This window comes from Myxine glutinosa, chromosome 3, assembly GCF_964187855.1.
Source record: "Myxine glutinosa chromosome 3, kmMyxGlut1.1, whole genome shotgun sequence".
In the NCBI taxonomy this organism is placed as follows: domain Eukaryota; kingdom Metazoa; phylum Chordata; class Myxini; order Myxiniformes; family Myxinidae; genus Myxine; species Myxine glutinosa.
This window is the reverse complement of record NC_136263.1, coordinates 81,350,258-81,365,682: the sequence shown is the minus strand read 5'-3', so window position 1 is coordinate 81,365,682 and position 15,425 is coordinate 81,350,258. Positions and strand designations below refer to the sequence as shown.

The following is a 15,425-nucleotide window of genomic DNA, read 5'->3' as shown; positions in this document are numbered from 1 at the left end:
GATGCTTTCCGGCCCGGGTGGGAAAGGCCGTGGAGGGCGTCAAAAATGTGCTGCTGCCATCCGGTGGGCACGGTGGGGCGAGGTTGGCCCAGGGAAACGTCGCACAGGAGAACTGTGCCTGTGTCCTCAAAGGGGACGTCAGCCAACCGCAGGCCTGTGTCCGCTGTCCGGAGGGCTTGCACCGTGAGGTCGGCGGTCTGGTCGGCCACCATGCGGGCGAAGTCCACACCCAGGTGAATGGCGTTCGCGCCGGACCGGGAGAGGCAATCGGCCACAGCGTTGTCCTTGCCCGCGACGTGCCGGATGTCCGTCGTAAATTCAGACACGGCGGAGAGGTGGCGCTGCTGGCGGTCCGACCACACCTCTTTAACCTTGGCCATGGCAAAGACCAGGGGTTTGTGGTCCACAAACGCCGTGAACGGGCGGCCCTCTAAAAGATAGCGGAAGTGGCGAACGGCCAGGTAAAGGCCGAGGAGCTCGCGGTCGAAAGCGCTATACTTGCGCGCGTTAGGGCGAAGCTGCCGGCTGAGGAAGGCCAGCGGTTGCCTAGCCCCGTTCACCCACTGTTCATGCACGGCGTCCATCGTGTAGTCGGAAGCGTCCGTGGTGAGGGCGATGGGTGCGTCGCGCGCCGGGTGCGCCAGCATGGTCGCGTTGGCGATGGCCAGCTTCACGCCCGTGAACGCCGCGTCCATCTCTGTGGTCCAGGCGACGTCGTGCTTGGCCGGCTTGCCCCGGAGGGCCTCGTGCAGGGGGCGCAGGAGTTGGGCGGCGCGAGGCACGAACCGGTGGTAGAAATTTACCATCCCCAAAAATTCCTGTAGGGCCTTGATGGAGCGGGGGCGCGGGAAACTTGACTGCCTCCACATTGGTAGGCAGCGGGACGGCCCCACGCTTCGTGATGCGGTGCCCCAGGAAGTCGACGGCCGTTACGCTAAACTGGCATTTCGCCGGGTTGATAATGAGGCCGTGCTGGCTGAGGCGCTCAAAAAGCGTGCGCAGGTGGATGAGGTGCTCCGCCCGGAAAGTGCTGGCGACGAGAATGTCGTCCAAGTAGACTAAAAGGAAGGTGAGGTCGCGCAGCACGCTGTGCATCAGCAGCTGGAAGGCCTGGGCCGTGTTCTTAAGGCCGAACGGCATGCGAAGGAATTTGAAGAGGCCAAAAGGTGTAATTACCGCAGTCTTCGGCACGTCGGCCGGCCGGACGGGTACCTGGTGGTAGCCCCGAATGAGGTCGACCTCGGAAAAGATCACCCGCCCCGCCAAACGGGCGGAAAAGTCCTGTATGTGTGGTATCGGGTACCGGTCGGTCGGGGGTGGTGTCGTTGAGGTGGCGGTAATCACCGCATGGTCGCCATCCGCCACCCGGTTTGGGCACGATGTGCAGGGGCGAGGCCCACGCGCTATTCGAGTGTCGCACAATGCCCAATCGCTCCAGCGGGGCGTATTCCGCCTTCGCCACGGCGAGTTTGGCCGAGTCGAGGCGGCGAGCCATGGCATAGACCGGTGGACCTGTGGTCGGGATGTGGTGTTCGACGCCGTGCTTGACGGCGACGGCCGAAAACGTCGGCTGCGTGAGGGCGGGAAACTCGGCGAGTAGGCGGGTGAAATCGTCCGCGGCCGGGAGCGCGCAGGCTAGCTTGGTTGTTGCGGAGCCGCTCAATGAGCAAGCGAGTGAGCTGAAGGTCTCCGCGTTGATGAGCCGACGCCGTTTGACGTCGACCAAAAGCCCATGCGCGCAAAGAAAATCTGCACCCAGCAAGGCCATGGGCACGTTCGCTGTGATGAAGTCCCACCTGAAGCGCTGGCCCCCGAAGCAGAATGCGACACCGCGAACCGAAGGTGTGGATGGAGGAGCCGTTTGCGGTGACCAATCGTCAGGTTCACTGTTTTTTCGTTCAAAATCATGGTAGATTAGCAAACCTATACATTTTTGGAAACGTTATTACATGGAAAATCTGAAAATCAATGTTTACATTTGCCAATTCCGACCAATTCGATTCGACCAATTCCATTTGACCAATCGCTTCGATCGACCATTCGACCAATTCGATTTGCCAATCAATTTGACCGACCTTTGCTTGTGTGGAACGGACTGTGAAAACGATGCGGACTATATTGTCCAATACGACACACAGGACAGTGATGACGACCTCTAAATGGCATATTCTGTAATCGTGTATGTTTGATGCCATTGACTGCCTGTGTATATTTTGTCATTGACTGCCTGTGTAGATGTGAAGTTATACTGACTGCATGTGTATATATGATTTTGCTGACTGCCTGTGTATGTTTGGTGATATGAATTATTGTGACACATTTTGATGTTATTAACTGCCTGTACAAAATGATAACATGTATTTGATTATGCAACTTATCGCGAATATAAAGACAGTATTTTGCAATTCAAAACCTTTGATTCGTGTCTTACCATTCATTCCCCATAGCACTAATTTGATACTTTCATTGGATTCCTTGTCCCTGAAAATATACGTTTAGTATATTTTAAAAAGTTTTTAGGGTAATTAGAGGCAGAAATAGAACAAAATATGTATTTTACAGTGGCCATTTTGAAAATCCAAAATGGCCGCCATACAGGTATCTCTCCAAATGTAAACATTGATTTTTAGTTTCCTTATGCTATAACCTTTCCAAAAATGTATAGGTTTGCTAATCTACCATGATTTTGAACGAAATATAATTTATTGACATAGTGAACCTGACTACAAGGCGGGGCCGCAAAGCGCGGCCTGTTTGTCCTGCACCGAGGCGGGTATCACGCTCAGCTGAGCGCCGGTGTCGCACAAAAAACGCCGCCCGGACGCTGTGTCCGTGATAAACAGAAGGCTGCCTGAATGGCCGATGCTCATGGCAGGCAGCGAGCGCCGGCCTGGTCGTTTCCCGACCTGCCGAAAGTGCATGTTGGGCGGCACGTTCTGGCCTTCTGCCCGAACCTGGCGTGGTGATAGCACATGGTCCGCTCTGGTGGAGGCTCCGGGGGTCGCGTCCTGTTCGGTCGACTGGGTGTCGCGGCGGCCACTGCCGCCAGTGGCGCTGACTTGGCCGGTGGTGGCGCCTGTCGTGGCGCGGGCGTTGCCTCGGTCGGCCCAGGGTTCCAGGCGGCCGCTCTGACGTGTCGCCTGGCTGAGAAAAATTTATCGGCCTCCTTGGCCAGGGCGCGAGGGTCCGTGATGGGCGAGTTAGCCAAAGCTAACCGTACCTGCCCGGGTAGCTGCCGGAGGAACAGCTCACGGAAGAGGAAATCCAGGCCGTGGTCGCCGAGTAGAGCCAGCATGTGGTCCATGCGCTCGGATGGACAGGCCTCACCCAGCTCCGGGAGGTCGAGTAGTTGTCACGCGCGTTCGGTCTCTGAGTCCAAACGCACCGAGGAGTAGACCTTTGAGCGCGCCGTATTTGTCGGCGTTCGGCAGGTTCTGTAGGAAGCTCAGGACCCGGGCCGCGGTGGAGGCGTTGAGCGCCGAGACCACATGGTGGTAGCGCGTTGTGTCCTCAGTAATGTTCCGCAGGGCGAACCAGACAGCCGCGTGCGATTCCCAAAAGCCCGGGAGCTTTAAAGCCTCAGATGACTCCATCGCCATGTTCTTGAAAAGGGGTCACCAATTGTGGGAGCTATGCTCGCACGATAAAACAGGACAAAAATGAACGACGCCAGGAATGAAGTTTCACTCAGCTATTTATTTCCAGCTCACTCAAAAGAACTCAAAAGCACTGAATCAGCCCATCGAACGGGCAGCAATTTATAAGTAAAGTTCAACACACAAAAGCCACGCCTCTCAGGCGGGGCGTGGTCTGCAAATAGCCAAGTGTTCGCCCGGGAAAGGCAAGTCTGGACACGCCCGGGCGAGTCCGGACAAGTGACCGCTCGCCGGTTGCGTCATCGGCCCGTGCAAGGTAATTGTGTCATACTTCCGGTAACCGCTACAATCTCACCTTTATCTATCAATGTTGTTGAAATGAAGATCAAATAGCTTTATGTTGAAATATGTTGAAAAAGTCAAAACTTTACATGGGGTGTACTTACTTTTTCGCGTGACTGTATATGTGGTTGTTGGCTCCATCGCTCAATGGTGAAGAATCACTTGTAAAAAAAAAATAATAATAATAATTGTCGTATCCGGATTTGGATATTCACCAAAATCGAAACTGTTCATCCGTGTCAAACATCCATCCTGGCCACCAAGTTTTGTCCAAATCAGTCCACAACTTCTTGAGAACTTGGTCACAGACAAACAGGTGGGTGAAAACATAAGGTCCATCCATCTACCTTTGGTGATGGAGGGAACTTTTTTTTTTTTTTTTTTTTTTGTATACAAGATCGAGGCTCGTGAAAGAGCGATCATTTATCACACAGACAAACCGACAAACAGACACATAACCGACAAACCGACACATAAAACAAAAAGCATCGGGAGCGGTAGACAAGATGGGGAGAGGGGGAAGGACACAAACACAACATTTGAGAGCAGGAACCGAGAGACATGGAGACATCGAGAGATCTGTTGGAGGGAGAGGGCTTTGGGGGGGAGGCATGGGAAAGGGGGTGGGAGAGGCATAAAACATATGGACACTGCCTGGACTACCAGGAAAGAAGTTGGAATTACAAACAAGGTGGATATGGGGTGAATTAGTGGGGGTAGAAAAGATCAAGGTTTTGGATGGGGGAAGATAAGAGATGGTGGTGAACAGCTGTTTTTTAAAGACCTGGAGGGAGGAGTGGGATTGAAGGGAGTGTGGGAGTTTGTTCCAGAGGCGGGAGAAAAGGGGAATGAAAGAGTGAAGGTGAGCAGAGAGCCTAGACTTTGGCAGTTTAACCATCAGAGGCTTGCTGGCAGATCTTGTGCGACCTGCAGGAATATTTGGGGGACAGAGCACAGAGAGCTGGGGGAGCAAGGCCGGAGAGGAGTCGGTAGAAGACAAAGACCACCTACCTGCCTGCGGTGAGTGAGTGAAAGGTGAAGTCCACTAACTAGAGTGAAGTCCATTTTGCGCCATCACAAATTCCCATGCTTGCCACCGAAATCAAGGTTGCAAGATGACAAAGTTCCACCAGGACCGACTATCAAATTTTGAGTGGGGGAAAAAAAAAAAAAAAAAATCTTGTGGTTTAACCCCTGTGACCCTAAGTCCTCACCCTGAAACACAATACCAAGTTTGGTGAATTTGTACGCAAACTTTTTGGAAGAGATCGCGTGACAGACGGTTGGATGGAGCTGATGACAATATTCCCCATTTTGTTTTGTTTTTAGGCGTGGGGATAAGCATTTGGCAATACCCAAATCTTGAATTTCTGGCACTCAGTGCTTTTATTGAACTTCTGCTAATTGGGATCATTCTTCTGAGCCTTGCTTGTCTTGTACTGAATTCTATTCTTTTTTCAACTGAGAAAGTTGTGATTGCTCATTTTCAACAGAATTGTACACAAATACTTAACTCGAGTAGGCAGGTTTGATATGATGTATTTTGATATATTTGATATTTTGATTTGTTTTTTTTTGTTTTTTTTTACATTTGAAAACTTTGTGGATTTCTGAACTTTTATCTCTGTATTCAGTAAGGCTGTCCATTGAAAATAATTTAATGCAGTCTGTTTGTAGATATCATAATCAGCAGGGGGTGCCTGTGCAGAATGGCAGGATAAATCAATGAAAATGTTTTTGAAACGGGGTAGTCGAGTTGCACGGAGAACAAAGTGAAGCACATTGGGATAATCATTTGTCGACTTCTTTCATGCATAATGATACGTTTTTGGATACACACAGTGCCTATACAAAGTCTACACCCTCTTTCAAAATGTTCACCTTTGTTGCCTTATAGCCTGGAATTAAAATGTATTAAATCAGGGTTTTTCACCTTTATTTACACATCATAACTCGACTTCCAAGTGAAAAACAAATTCTACAAATTTCAGCAAATCAATTAAAAATACAAAACGAGAATATCTTTGTTGGATGAGTATCCACCCCTCTGATTTAATACTTGGTGGAAGCACCTTTGGCAGCAATTACAGCTGAGTCTGTTGGGATAGGTCTGTACCAAACAATTTTATACCAGAGGTCTTTTGACAGCGCCTTGGTGCTCATGGCTTTAATGGTTGCATGGCCTTTTATATTACATAAAAAGGTCAAAAAAAAATCGTCAAACTTACAAATCAAAGCCATAGTCGATACCAAATAAGTCGAGAACAATTATCAAACCAGTAAATACATCAAAAACAAACAAGTAAATAACAAAGAAATATCCAACCATCAATAAATTCAGTCCATCAAAAGAAAACCCCAAAAGTCACTTTTCCACCTTTTTTGCCTCATTTGCACCTGCCACCCCCAGGAGGATGGGGGGGGGGGGGGGGAAATCGGGGGCCGGGAGTCTTCTCATGGGGAGCACGAGTCAGAACTGGAATGGATAGGGGAGATGGCAGCTGAGGGGACGTGTTCCGCAGAACAAAGCTACCTCTGGATCTCCTCCACTGAACATCTGGAAGGCACGGAGCCTTTTGGCACCTCCTTCACGGCCATAAGTACTTTTTTTTTCTTCTTTTTTTTGTACACCGGGCTGGGGCTTTAACCCTTCCTCATGGGGGTTTTCTCCTTTCCTCAGCCCCTCCGGCACTTCACAGTGGTCCAGCCACTTGTGGACACATCCTCATAACCGAAGGAGCTGTAATGGCCCTCCTTCTCCTCAGCAGGCAAAGGGGCGAACTCACCCTTGTCAACTCTGGCATCCTCCTCTCACTCCCCTCAGCGGGCCCAATGACCACCGCCCCCGTGTTGATAACAGATCCCTCTCTTCTCCCCTTGCTCCGTGGGGAAGGGGAACAACACAAGCTGCCCCACCACTGCCCGGGGCGTGGGGACCTCCACCGCCATTCTGCTCTCTTCTCTCTCCGTCCTTATCTCCTCATTAGCTGCGGGGGAGGGGGAAAGAGGCAACACAGCCTCGGCAGCTCTTGTCCCCAGGGCAACACCACCCCACCCGCATGCATTTTGCTGGCGTAGCTTCATGGGCAGGAGCGGAAGGTGTGCCACATCACACCACAGGTTGCACTGCAACCTACAGTGCTGCCTCAAAGGTACAGTGCTCCCTCGAATATCCCAACTGGCTGCACATAAAAAGTGGTCCAATTGTCCACACCTGCAGCATACTTTCGGCTGAACCGCGTAATAATCCTGCCCTCGGTCCATCCCAATTACAATCCCATTAGGAATGTGACCGAACCATCCTTCCTGAATACTGAACATCGTAATCTGATACTCGTTGTAGAGGCGGACTGTCACAACCCTCTCGTGGTCGGAGAGGGCTTCGATTGCCCAGTCAGCCGGAGACCCAGCTCACCGAGCAGCAGTCCACCTCACCCAGAACTCTGCAAGCTTCCCAGCGGACTGGAAAGACGCATCAAATCCATTAAACAAGGAGATGAGGCAGCCTTGAACTCAGGCAGCCTTAAATATCCTCAGCCTTGAACTCCAATGTGTCCGACCAAACCCCTCACCTAGTGGAATGGGTCCCTCCTTCACAAATTTTAATCGGACACTAATGGCGCCTGCTCGCCATGCCTGTAGTCCTGGGGATGGGCAGAGGACGACATTGGGAATGAGGGGTGGAGAGAGAGACGGACAGACAGAGAGACACAGACAGACAGACAGAGAGACACACACAGACAGAGACAGACAGACAGACAGACACAGACAGAGGGAGACAGACAGAGAGACAGACAGACGAAGCGGGGATGCGTGAGGCCGCCTATCTGCCTGGAGTGTGAGGCCGCCAAATCTGCCTGGAGTGTGAGGCCGCCAAATCTGCCTGGAGTGTGAGGCCGCCAAATCTGCCTGGAGTGTGAGGCCGCCAAATCTGCCTGGAGTGTGAGGCCGCCAAGTCTGCCTGGAGTGTGAGGCCGCCAAATCTGCCGGACAAAAAGACAAAGACAAAGTATGAGACAAGTGCAGATGCATTCAAAGTACACCGCCCCCATGCCAAATAAATAACTATCCTCCAGCGTGGCATTGCTGGGGCGCCTTCGGCGGCTGGCGATACCCCCGTGCAGCTCAGAGACTGTATTGGGAGGGAGAGGTGTACAATAATTGATTGATTAATTGCATAATTAAAATCAATAAACAGTGATCATAAAATATTTTCTGAATCAACTGGCTAAGTGTCATATCCTAAACCACTCATGCATCATGTGAAGCTGTAACTTTTTGAAAATTAAAGAAGTCATTAATCGAAAAAATTAAATAATTAATTGATCAATAATTAATTAATCGATTAACTGATTAATCAATAAATAAAAAATATCCTTTATAGCCACATCACTTTGTCACTGTCGTGTTCAAATATCAGCTTCCTAGCTCAAAAGGTGCCTGAGACAATGCCCAGAAGAGAAAGGAAATAAATAAGTACTTGATCACTAATAATCAAGTAATTAATCGATTAATAAATAAATAAAAAACAAAAAAAAATACCTTTTCTGCCAAAGCACTTGCTCACTATTGTGCTGAAATTTCAGCTTCCCAGCTCAAAGGATGGCTTAGCTATCGCCCGGACAAACAAACAAGAAAGCGGAGTGAAAACTGAGTACTCCCTTTCAGCGTGCGTCATTGCCGGGCCCCCTTTGGTGCCCAGCAATGACGTCATGCAGCGCCTGGAGATGGCATAGGAAAGGAGTGGTGTACAATAAACGCATGGATGAGATGGGGCAAATAAAAACGCGCAGGGCAAACAACAAGGCTCACAAGCTGCTTAAGGGTGTAGTACTGGTGAACAGGTGTTTTTTTTTTTTGATTTTTTTTTAAATCTAAGCTGTACAGTTTCTTTATAGTCTTATAAACAAGAATCATGCTATTAGAGGTCATAGAAGTACCCCTAATTATTGAAAAATTCAAATTTCAATTCAATATAATATTTTGCATGAAATTTGTTTTAACTTGGGAAATGCATCATTCTTTTGGGCTGAAATTTGGACAGGATATTCAGAATATCACTTCCTTTAAAATGATGAAGGCTTTTGTTTATAGGAGTAGCCATTGTGGATTTATTGAAGGACAACCAAGTTTTATCTGGTAATTGGCATAATTAGCTAATTGGTGAACATTTGACATAATTTCACAAAATCCTCATCAGGTAGTAGAGTAACACGTATAATACATGTACCAAGTTTTGTGTGAAAAGAATGATAGGTGACATAGAAGATGGAAGTAGAAATGTGTTCTTTGTTTTTCCTTGTTTTTTATTGACGGTCTAATTTATGCAAATTATATGCATGTAATATGACAAAGAAGCGTTGAAACTGGTCTGAGTTAAAGCCAAGATTATATCTTTCAAGAAAAACTGAAAATTAGATATTAACTTGACTTTGTTTTTGTGTATAGGCCTCTCAAAGGTACCTATGTAGTTTTCTCAATTTTTCACCAGTACTACACCCTTAAGGTGGACACAGTCACCACTCCCCTTGCCTCCTGCTCGCCAAAACGCTGGATTGCTTTAAAATGCTCTATCCAGCAGAGGAAACCTACAGGAACGGCTGATTTTATTCTGAAATAATCAGAATCCTAACGGTTTAACACAGGTGGAGGCTACTTAACTTGGTTTGTGATTTTGAATGTGATTGATTACACCTGGGCTAATTTACCATTGTTATTATAAGGGCTGTGGAAACTTATTCCACCAAGATATTCTCGTTTTGCATTTTTAATAGATTTTTCGAAATTTGTAGAATTTGTTTTTCACTTAGAAGTTGTGGGTAATGATGTGTGAATAAAGGTGTAAAAAGTCTGATTTAATGCATTTTAATTCCAGGTTATAAGGCAACAAAAGTTGGAAATTTTGAAAGAGGGTGTAGACTTTCTATAAGCACTGTATATGTAAAGGGGTACTTTGAAATTGTGTGTCCTCTGTATACATATTTATATTTACTATTTTTTTTTCTAATGCTTACTCCCTCAACCCTCCCTAACCTCAAACATTCAGAAAGAAAATGCCAAGTCAGACAAAGCTAACTTGAAGGCTCCAGTTGCGTCCACATTGGCAACAAAGCGTGGCTTTGGCAAGCAGGTATCTGTGCCTGCCAGGCTGTTGGTGACCCTGGTTGAAGACTTGCCTACTGGGATGGTGCAGCCCCCAGGTCTGGTACCTGCTGGACCTGTCAAATCCCCGGTTGAGGACGTTCCTTCTGGGATAGTGCAGGCGCTTGGTGAGGAGTTGCCTGCCGGGCCGGTGCAGGCCCCTGGTGAGGAGTTGCAGGCCCCTGGTGAGGAGTTGCCTGCTGGGCCAGTGCAGGCCCCTGGTGAGGAGTTGCCTGCCGGGCCGGTGCAGGCCCCTGGTGAGGAGTTGCCTGCCGGGCCGGTGCAGGCCCCTGGTGAGTTGCAGGCCCCTGGTGAGGAGTTGCCTGCCGGGCCGGTGCAGGCCCCTGGTGAGGAGTTGCCTGCCGGGCCGGTGCAGGCCCCTGCTGAGGAGTTGCCTGCCGGGCCGTTGCAGGCCCCTGCTGGGGAGTTGCCTGCCGGGCCGGTGCAGGCCCCTGCTGAGGAGTTGCAGGCCCTTGGTGAGGAGTTGCCTGCCGGGCCGGTGCAGGCCCCTGCTGAGGAGTTGCAGGCCCCTGCTGAGGAGTTGCCTGCCGGGCTGGTGCAGGCCCCTGCTGAGGAGTTGCCTGCCGGGCCGTTGCATGCCCCTGCTGAGGAGTTGCCTGCTGAGGAGTTGCCTGCCGGGCCGGTGCAGGCCCCTGCTGAGGAGTTGCCTGTCGGAGCATTTCAGCAGATGCATCTTCGCCACTCCTTTGCTCCAGATGGCTTTATTTTTCAGGGCCTGCCTGGTTTTCCTTCAATGTCACACATTTTCCACACTCAAGAAGCTGTCTGTTCATCAGAAACTCCAAACGTTTTCCCTTCAAATACTAGCTGTTCGGCTACTCGTAGATCTACTCGTCTTGCCAAGCTGAGTTTGGGGTAAGTCAGAATATGTTTGTAGTTGTGTACTTTTTGCCAGAAAATAGTTTTAAAATGGTTTGTTGATAGCAAATGAGGGTAGATAATATATTTTCAAACGTTAATAAATACTCTAATGCTAGAACAAAACGTTATTCCTAGAAATATCCAAGCAGTTGAAGCTGTGAACAACCAGAGCCGCCACCCTGTTGCCGAGGGAGTTGCCAATGCTGCAGTGGTTTACCCTTTGCTTGCACCGTCCAATGTGGTTCCAGAGGAGTCTATGGATATCAGCAGCAGTTGCAAGATTGAGGAGGCATCTGGGTCTCATGATGTGACACACTTTCGGTAACGATAATGCGAGCGTCGACCACTTTACTGATCGTTTAAAATGGGCGATAATTAAATTGTTTAAAGTTTGATCTGTCATCTCTACTGTAAAGCGTATAGCAGTTTTATTTGTAAATTGGTGACAGGTTCCTCATCATGAGTTATTTATTGGATGTTTTGATTCAGGACAATTCTAGCCCATGTAAATGTACAGTAAAATACAGGAAGTGAATGGCCACATGCTTAAATGACTTGATGTTGGTCCTGTAAAAGTGATGGCTCTCGCTTGAAAAAAGAAAAAAGAAAACTCGGACCATTGAGAAATGTTGAATGGAAACCCTGCTCCCTATTAGATGAAATATAAATAGCAGACATTTGTGTTGATACTGAATGGTTTGTGTTTTTCACAATAATATCCAATTTTACTGCACTCCTGCGATGTGAATTATTTGTTTGAGTTCAGGCAGTGTTGCATACCTTTCATATCCTGGCTTCTGGTAGGAATTTGCTGAATGGGGAGACGGAACGTCTCGCATACCTGTGCACTGTCTGGGAAGCAGTCGATCCCCAAAACCTTGCTGATGAAGGTGTGTTCTGGGCCTTTAATTTTTATTTATTTAAAGTGTGTGTGTGTGTGTGTGTGTGTGTGTGTGTGTGTGTGTGTGTGTGTGTGTGTGTGTGTGTGTGTGTGTGTGTGTGTGTGTGTGTGTGTGTGTGTGTGTGTGTGTGTGTGTGTGTGTGTGTGTGTGTGTGTGTGTGTGTGTGTGTGTGTGTGTGTGTGTGTGTGTGCGCGCGCGTGTGCCCCGATATTCATGGGGGATATGGTCCTGGAAAATGCTGTGAAAGTCGGAACCGCGAATGTGTGGGCATTGTTTCAGTGGGGAAAGAGGGAGACAACTAATGGTACTAATAGATACCGTGGAGTGTTTTCATTCTGCACGTTAACTCAAGGGGGATGACGTGTCAGCAGCTGGTGCGATATCACTTGAAGCAATGTTCCCGTGTGAATGGCGGGATATCCGTGAACCTGCTTCACTGTCAATGGTGGGATATCCCGTGTAGCAATGTTCACCGTGTGAGTGGTGGGATATCCCGTGTAGCAATGTTCACCGTGTGAATGGTGGGATATCCCGTGAAGCAATGTTCACCGTGTGAATGGCGGGAAATCGATATGCAATGTTCACCGTGTGAATGTTGGAATATCCCGTGTAGCAATGTTCACCGTGTGAGTGGTGGGATATCCCGTGTAGCAATGTTCACCGTGTGAATGTTGGGATATCCCGTGTAGCAATGTTTACCGTGTAGCAATGTTTACCGTGTGATTGGCGGATATCCCGACATGGAATGTTTACCATGTGAATGGTGGAATATCCCGCGAAGCTTGCTTATAGCGCAGCTAAAATATTTCTGTTGCTGTAAAAAGCTGTAAAGCTGTAAAAACGTGAAGCGCAGGGCATGTGGAAGCCGGTCATGCTCGCAGCTCGTGTATTATTTTTTAAATTTTGTGTTGCACCCGTGAATTCGCGGGAAACATGGCCGCGAATGTGGAAGCATGTCGCAGTCTATCAACCGTGGGGGTCTGTGAAAGTTGGGAACGTGGAAACCTCCCCCCCCCCCCCCCCCCAAACTTTGGATCCCTACTCGCCCATTATGTACCAACCAATCGCTCTGAAACTGGATGCAGCTCTTGCACTAGATCATGTCATAGCACTTCCACATACCTAGATCATGTAGTTGATCATAACAATTCCTTCACATTCTCGGATTGGACATCAACGGCATTTTCTGGGAACGTATCCTCCGCGAATGGTGGGTCTGACTATACAGTATTTTGCCAATTAATACATGTGCTGCACTTTCTGTGCAACATGACCTGTGTGAGTATACCTGTCATGGTTGGGCCTATTAAATACATCCCAGCCATTAATTTTATTATTATTTTGTCTTGTCACCTTGGAATGCATGCTAGCTGGCCTATAGGCCTGGTTTTAGTTTTAGTTTCACTTGAAGTTGAAGTGGTGAAATCTTGATGTTTGTCTCTGGCCTGCAGTGCAAGAGCGTATATTGCAGGCAACAGGACAGGCCAATCTGCTGACGAAAGAGCGGCTGAAACAGTTTGAGAAGCTTGTGGATGACTGCGAGTTTTCCCGTGGAGACAAAGAGACAACAACCAACGACCTTGCTGGATTTTGGGACATGGTCTACATGCAGGTTGCATTACCGGTTTCCTTTAACTGGTCTTTTTATTTGGTGCTATACTATTTCTGTTTATCCATGGCATTTAACATGCTTTTCTGCTGTTTTCAGGTGCAGGATATTTACACTAAATTCGCAGTACTTCAGTACCTTAAGGACCACAACTGGGAGAACGAACCAACAGATCAGCCGCCCAAGAAAAAATTCCGGAAGGTTTGTTGTCGGCACGTGTTGTCTTGCCATATAAGTTAAACAGCTTTGCTGCAGAAGCTTGAATTAAATATATCTCCTACATTGCAGATTATCCATTGCCTCACATGAAATATATTTCTTTTGACTGAGTTCACGAAAGCTTTAAATGCTTCTGATTTTATGAACATGCTCATTGCTTACCTCCAAATCTTGTGTTCTGAACCCAATCAATTATGTTGCTATCTTAACTCTTCATATACACTCTCGATTGGACTTTGTCCTTCTCAACCAATAAGGTAGAAATGTGCATATTTGTGCTTTATTTGATTATACTTCTGAGTGATTTTCATTTTAATTTATTTTAATTAAAAAAGGAGGTATTGGCCTTGTAATTTTAACCTAAGGATGATCTTACAACGTAACCAACTTAGACGTTACATTTCAACCATAAGTGTAAAATCGTGTAAAGGTGCTATTTCAGATCGATCGATAATGGTTTGTTCCTGTTTACTTTTGCCTTTGTGCTGAATGTGATTACAAAAATTAAATTGTTGGATGCATGATTGGATGCGTGATTGGACGCAACGCATGATTTCTGAAAACATTTTTATTTGCCAAAAGCTGTTGTAGCAATTCTTTCCTATTTGTTGTTAATCAATTTCATGAATTTTTTTGGAACTTGGAATTATCTATGACCTCGTTACTTTCCTTTTACAACTAATATCACTGCGATCAAAATATTTTCATCAAATGGTCAAACTAGAATGGCACTCGGTGGAGCGCATACCCCACCAGGCTGAACAGTTCACGTTTTAATTCCCACTGATAGGCCGGATCTGGATCTGACCCAAAATCGAATTGGCTTGTTCTTGTCACCTAACCAACTTACGCACCTAGTTTTCCTTGAATTAAGTCTCTCTGGTGTGTGCTGCCCCTTCATCTTCTCCCTCACCTCAAATGGCATATCTGTAGACTACCTGAGATGAAGCAGAATGGTTTAACTTGGTTTGCCTCCAAATCTTGTGTTCTGAACCCAATCAATTATGTTCCTATCTTAACTCTTCATATACACTCTCGATTGGACTTTGTCCTTCTCAACCAATAAGGTAGAAAGGTACTGCCGAGCCTCGATCCTACCTCAGCAATAGGGCCAAATGGCATCAGTACCAATGTTCTGTATCCTGCTCTGATTGCTTCTCCTCGGTTTGTTCTGGGGGAGCCTGTTCACCTTTGGCTGCCTCATGTCTACTTGGTAGTTGGCAAACATCACTCCTGTCCAGAATAAAGGTGCAGAGACGGATACTCAACTACGGACCAGTAAGCTTGCTTCAAATTGCAAGTAAAGCTTTGGAATCGATCATTGATTGCTGCCCCATTAAATTCTTTCCTTTTTGCAAACAGCCTCACTTCTGACCATCATTTTGGATTCTGCCTGATCACTCAACTCTGAACATGCTTCTGCTCTTATCTCGGAAATGGTTTGAGGCCCTAATTCTCAGAGGTGGTCATGACTGTCTCTTTGAGCATAGGTCTGGCATCCTGCTTTGCTTGTCATGCTCTGTGCATGTGGTATACAAGGCCTATTCCTTCCTGAATTTATGATTTTTCTCCACTCGTGCAGTCAATGGATTGCCAGCAATGCAACCCTCATCTACCCATCCAATTGGGGATTGAGTGTTGCAAAGCAATGTGCTGGCCATTTTTTCCTCATCTACAAAAACAACCTTTGATGCTCGAGAAACCCTTTCATTCGTGTAGACCAGGGGTTCTTTA

At 47.5% G+C, this 15,425-nt stretch overlaps 1 protein-coding gene across 4 annotated transcripts in view; it reads left to right on the top strand.

Moving 5' to 3' along the window:
* Nucleotides 1-15,425, top strand: part of LOC137423410 (uncharacterized) — a 190,368-nt gene that overhangs the window by 22,429 nt on the left and 152,514 nt on the right. For 3 of the 4 annotated variants that reach the window (XR_013622858.1, XM_078774220.1, XM_078774222.1), the window contains 5 exons: nt 9,985-10,955; nt 11,097-11,282; nt 11,766-11,851; nt 13,315-13,475; nt 13,572-13,673. Coding sequence is in view for 3 of the 4 variants with exons in the window: in XM_078774220.1 (XP_078630346.1) it covers nt 9,985-10,955; nt 11,097-11,282; nt 11,766-11,851; nt 13,315-13,475; nt 13,572-13,673 (1,506 nt within the window). In the remaining variant the exon portion in view is untranslated. The remainder of the gene's footprint in view (nt 1-9,984; nt 10,956-11,096; nt 11,283-11,765; nt 11,852-13,314; nt 13,476-13,571; nt 13,674-15,425) is intronic. The other variant, XM_078774221.1, reaches the window with a different exon arrangement.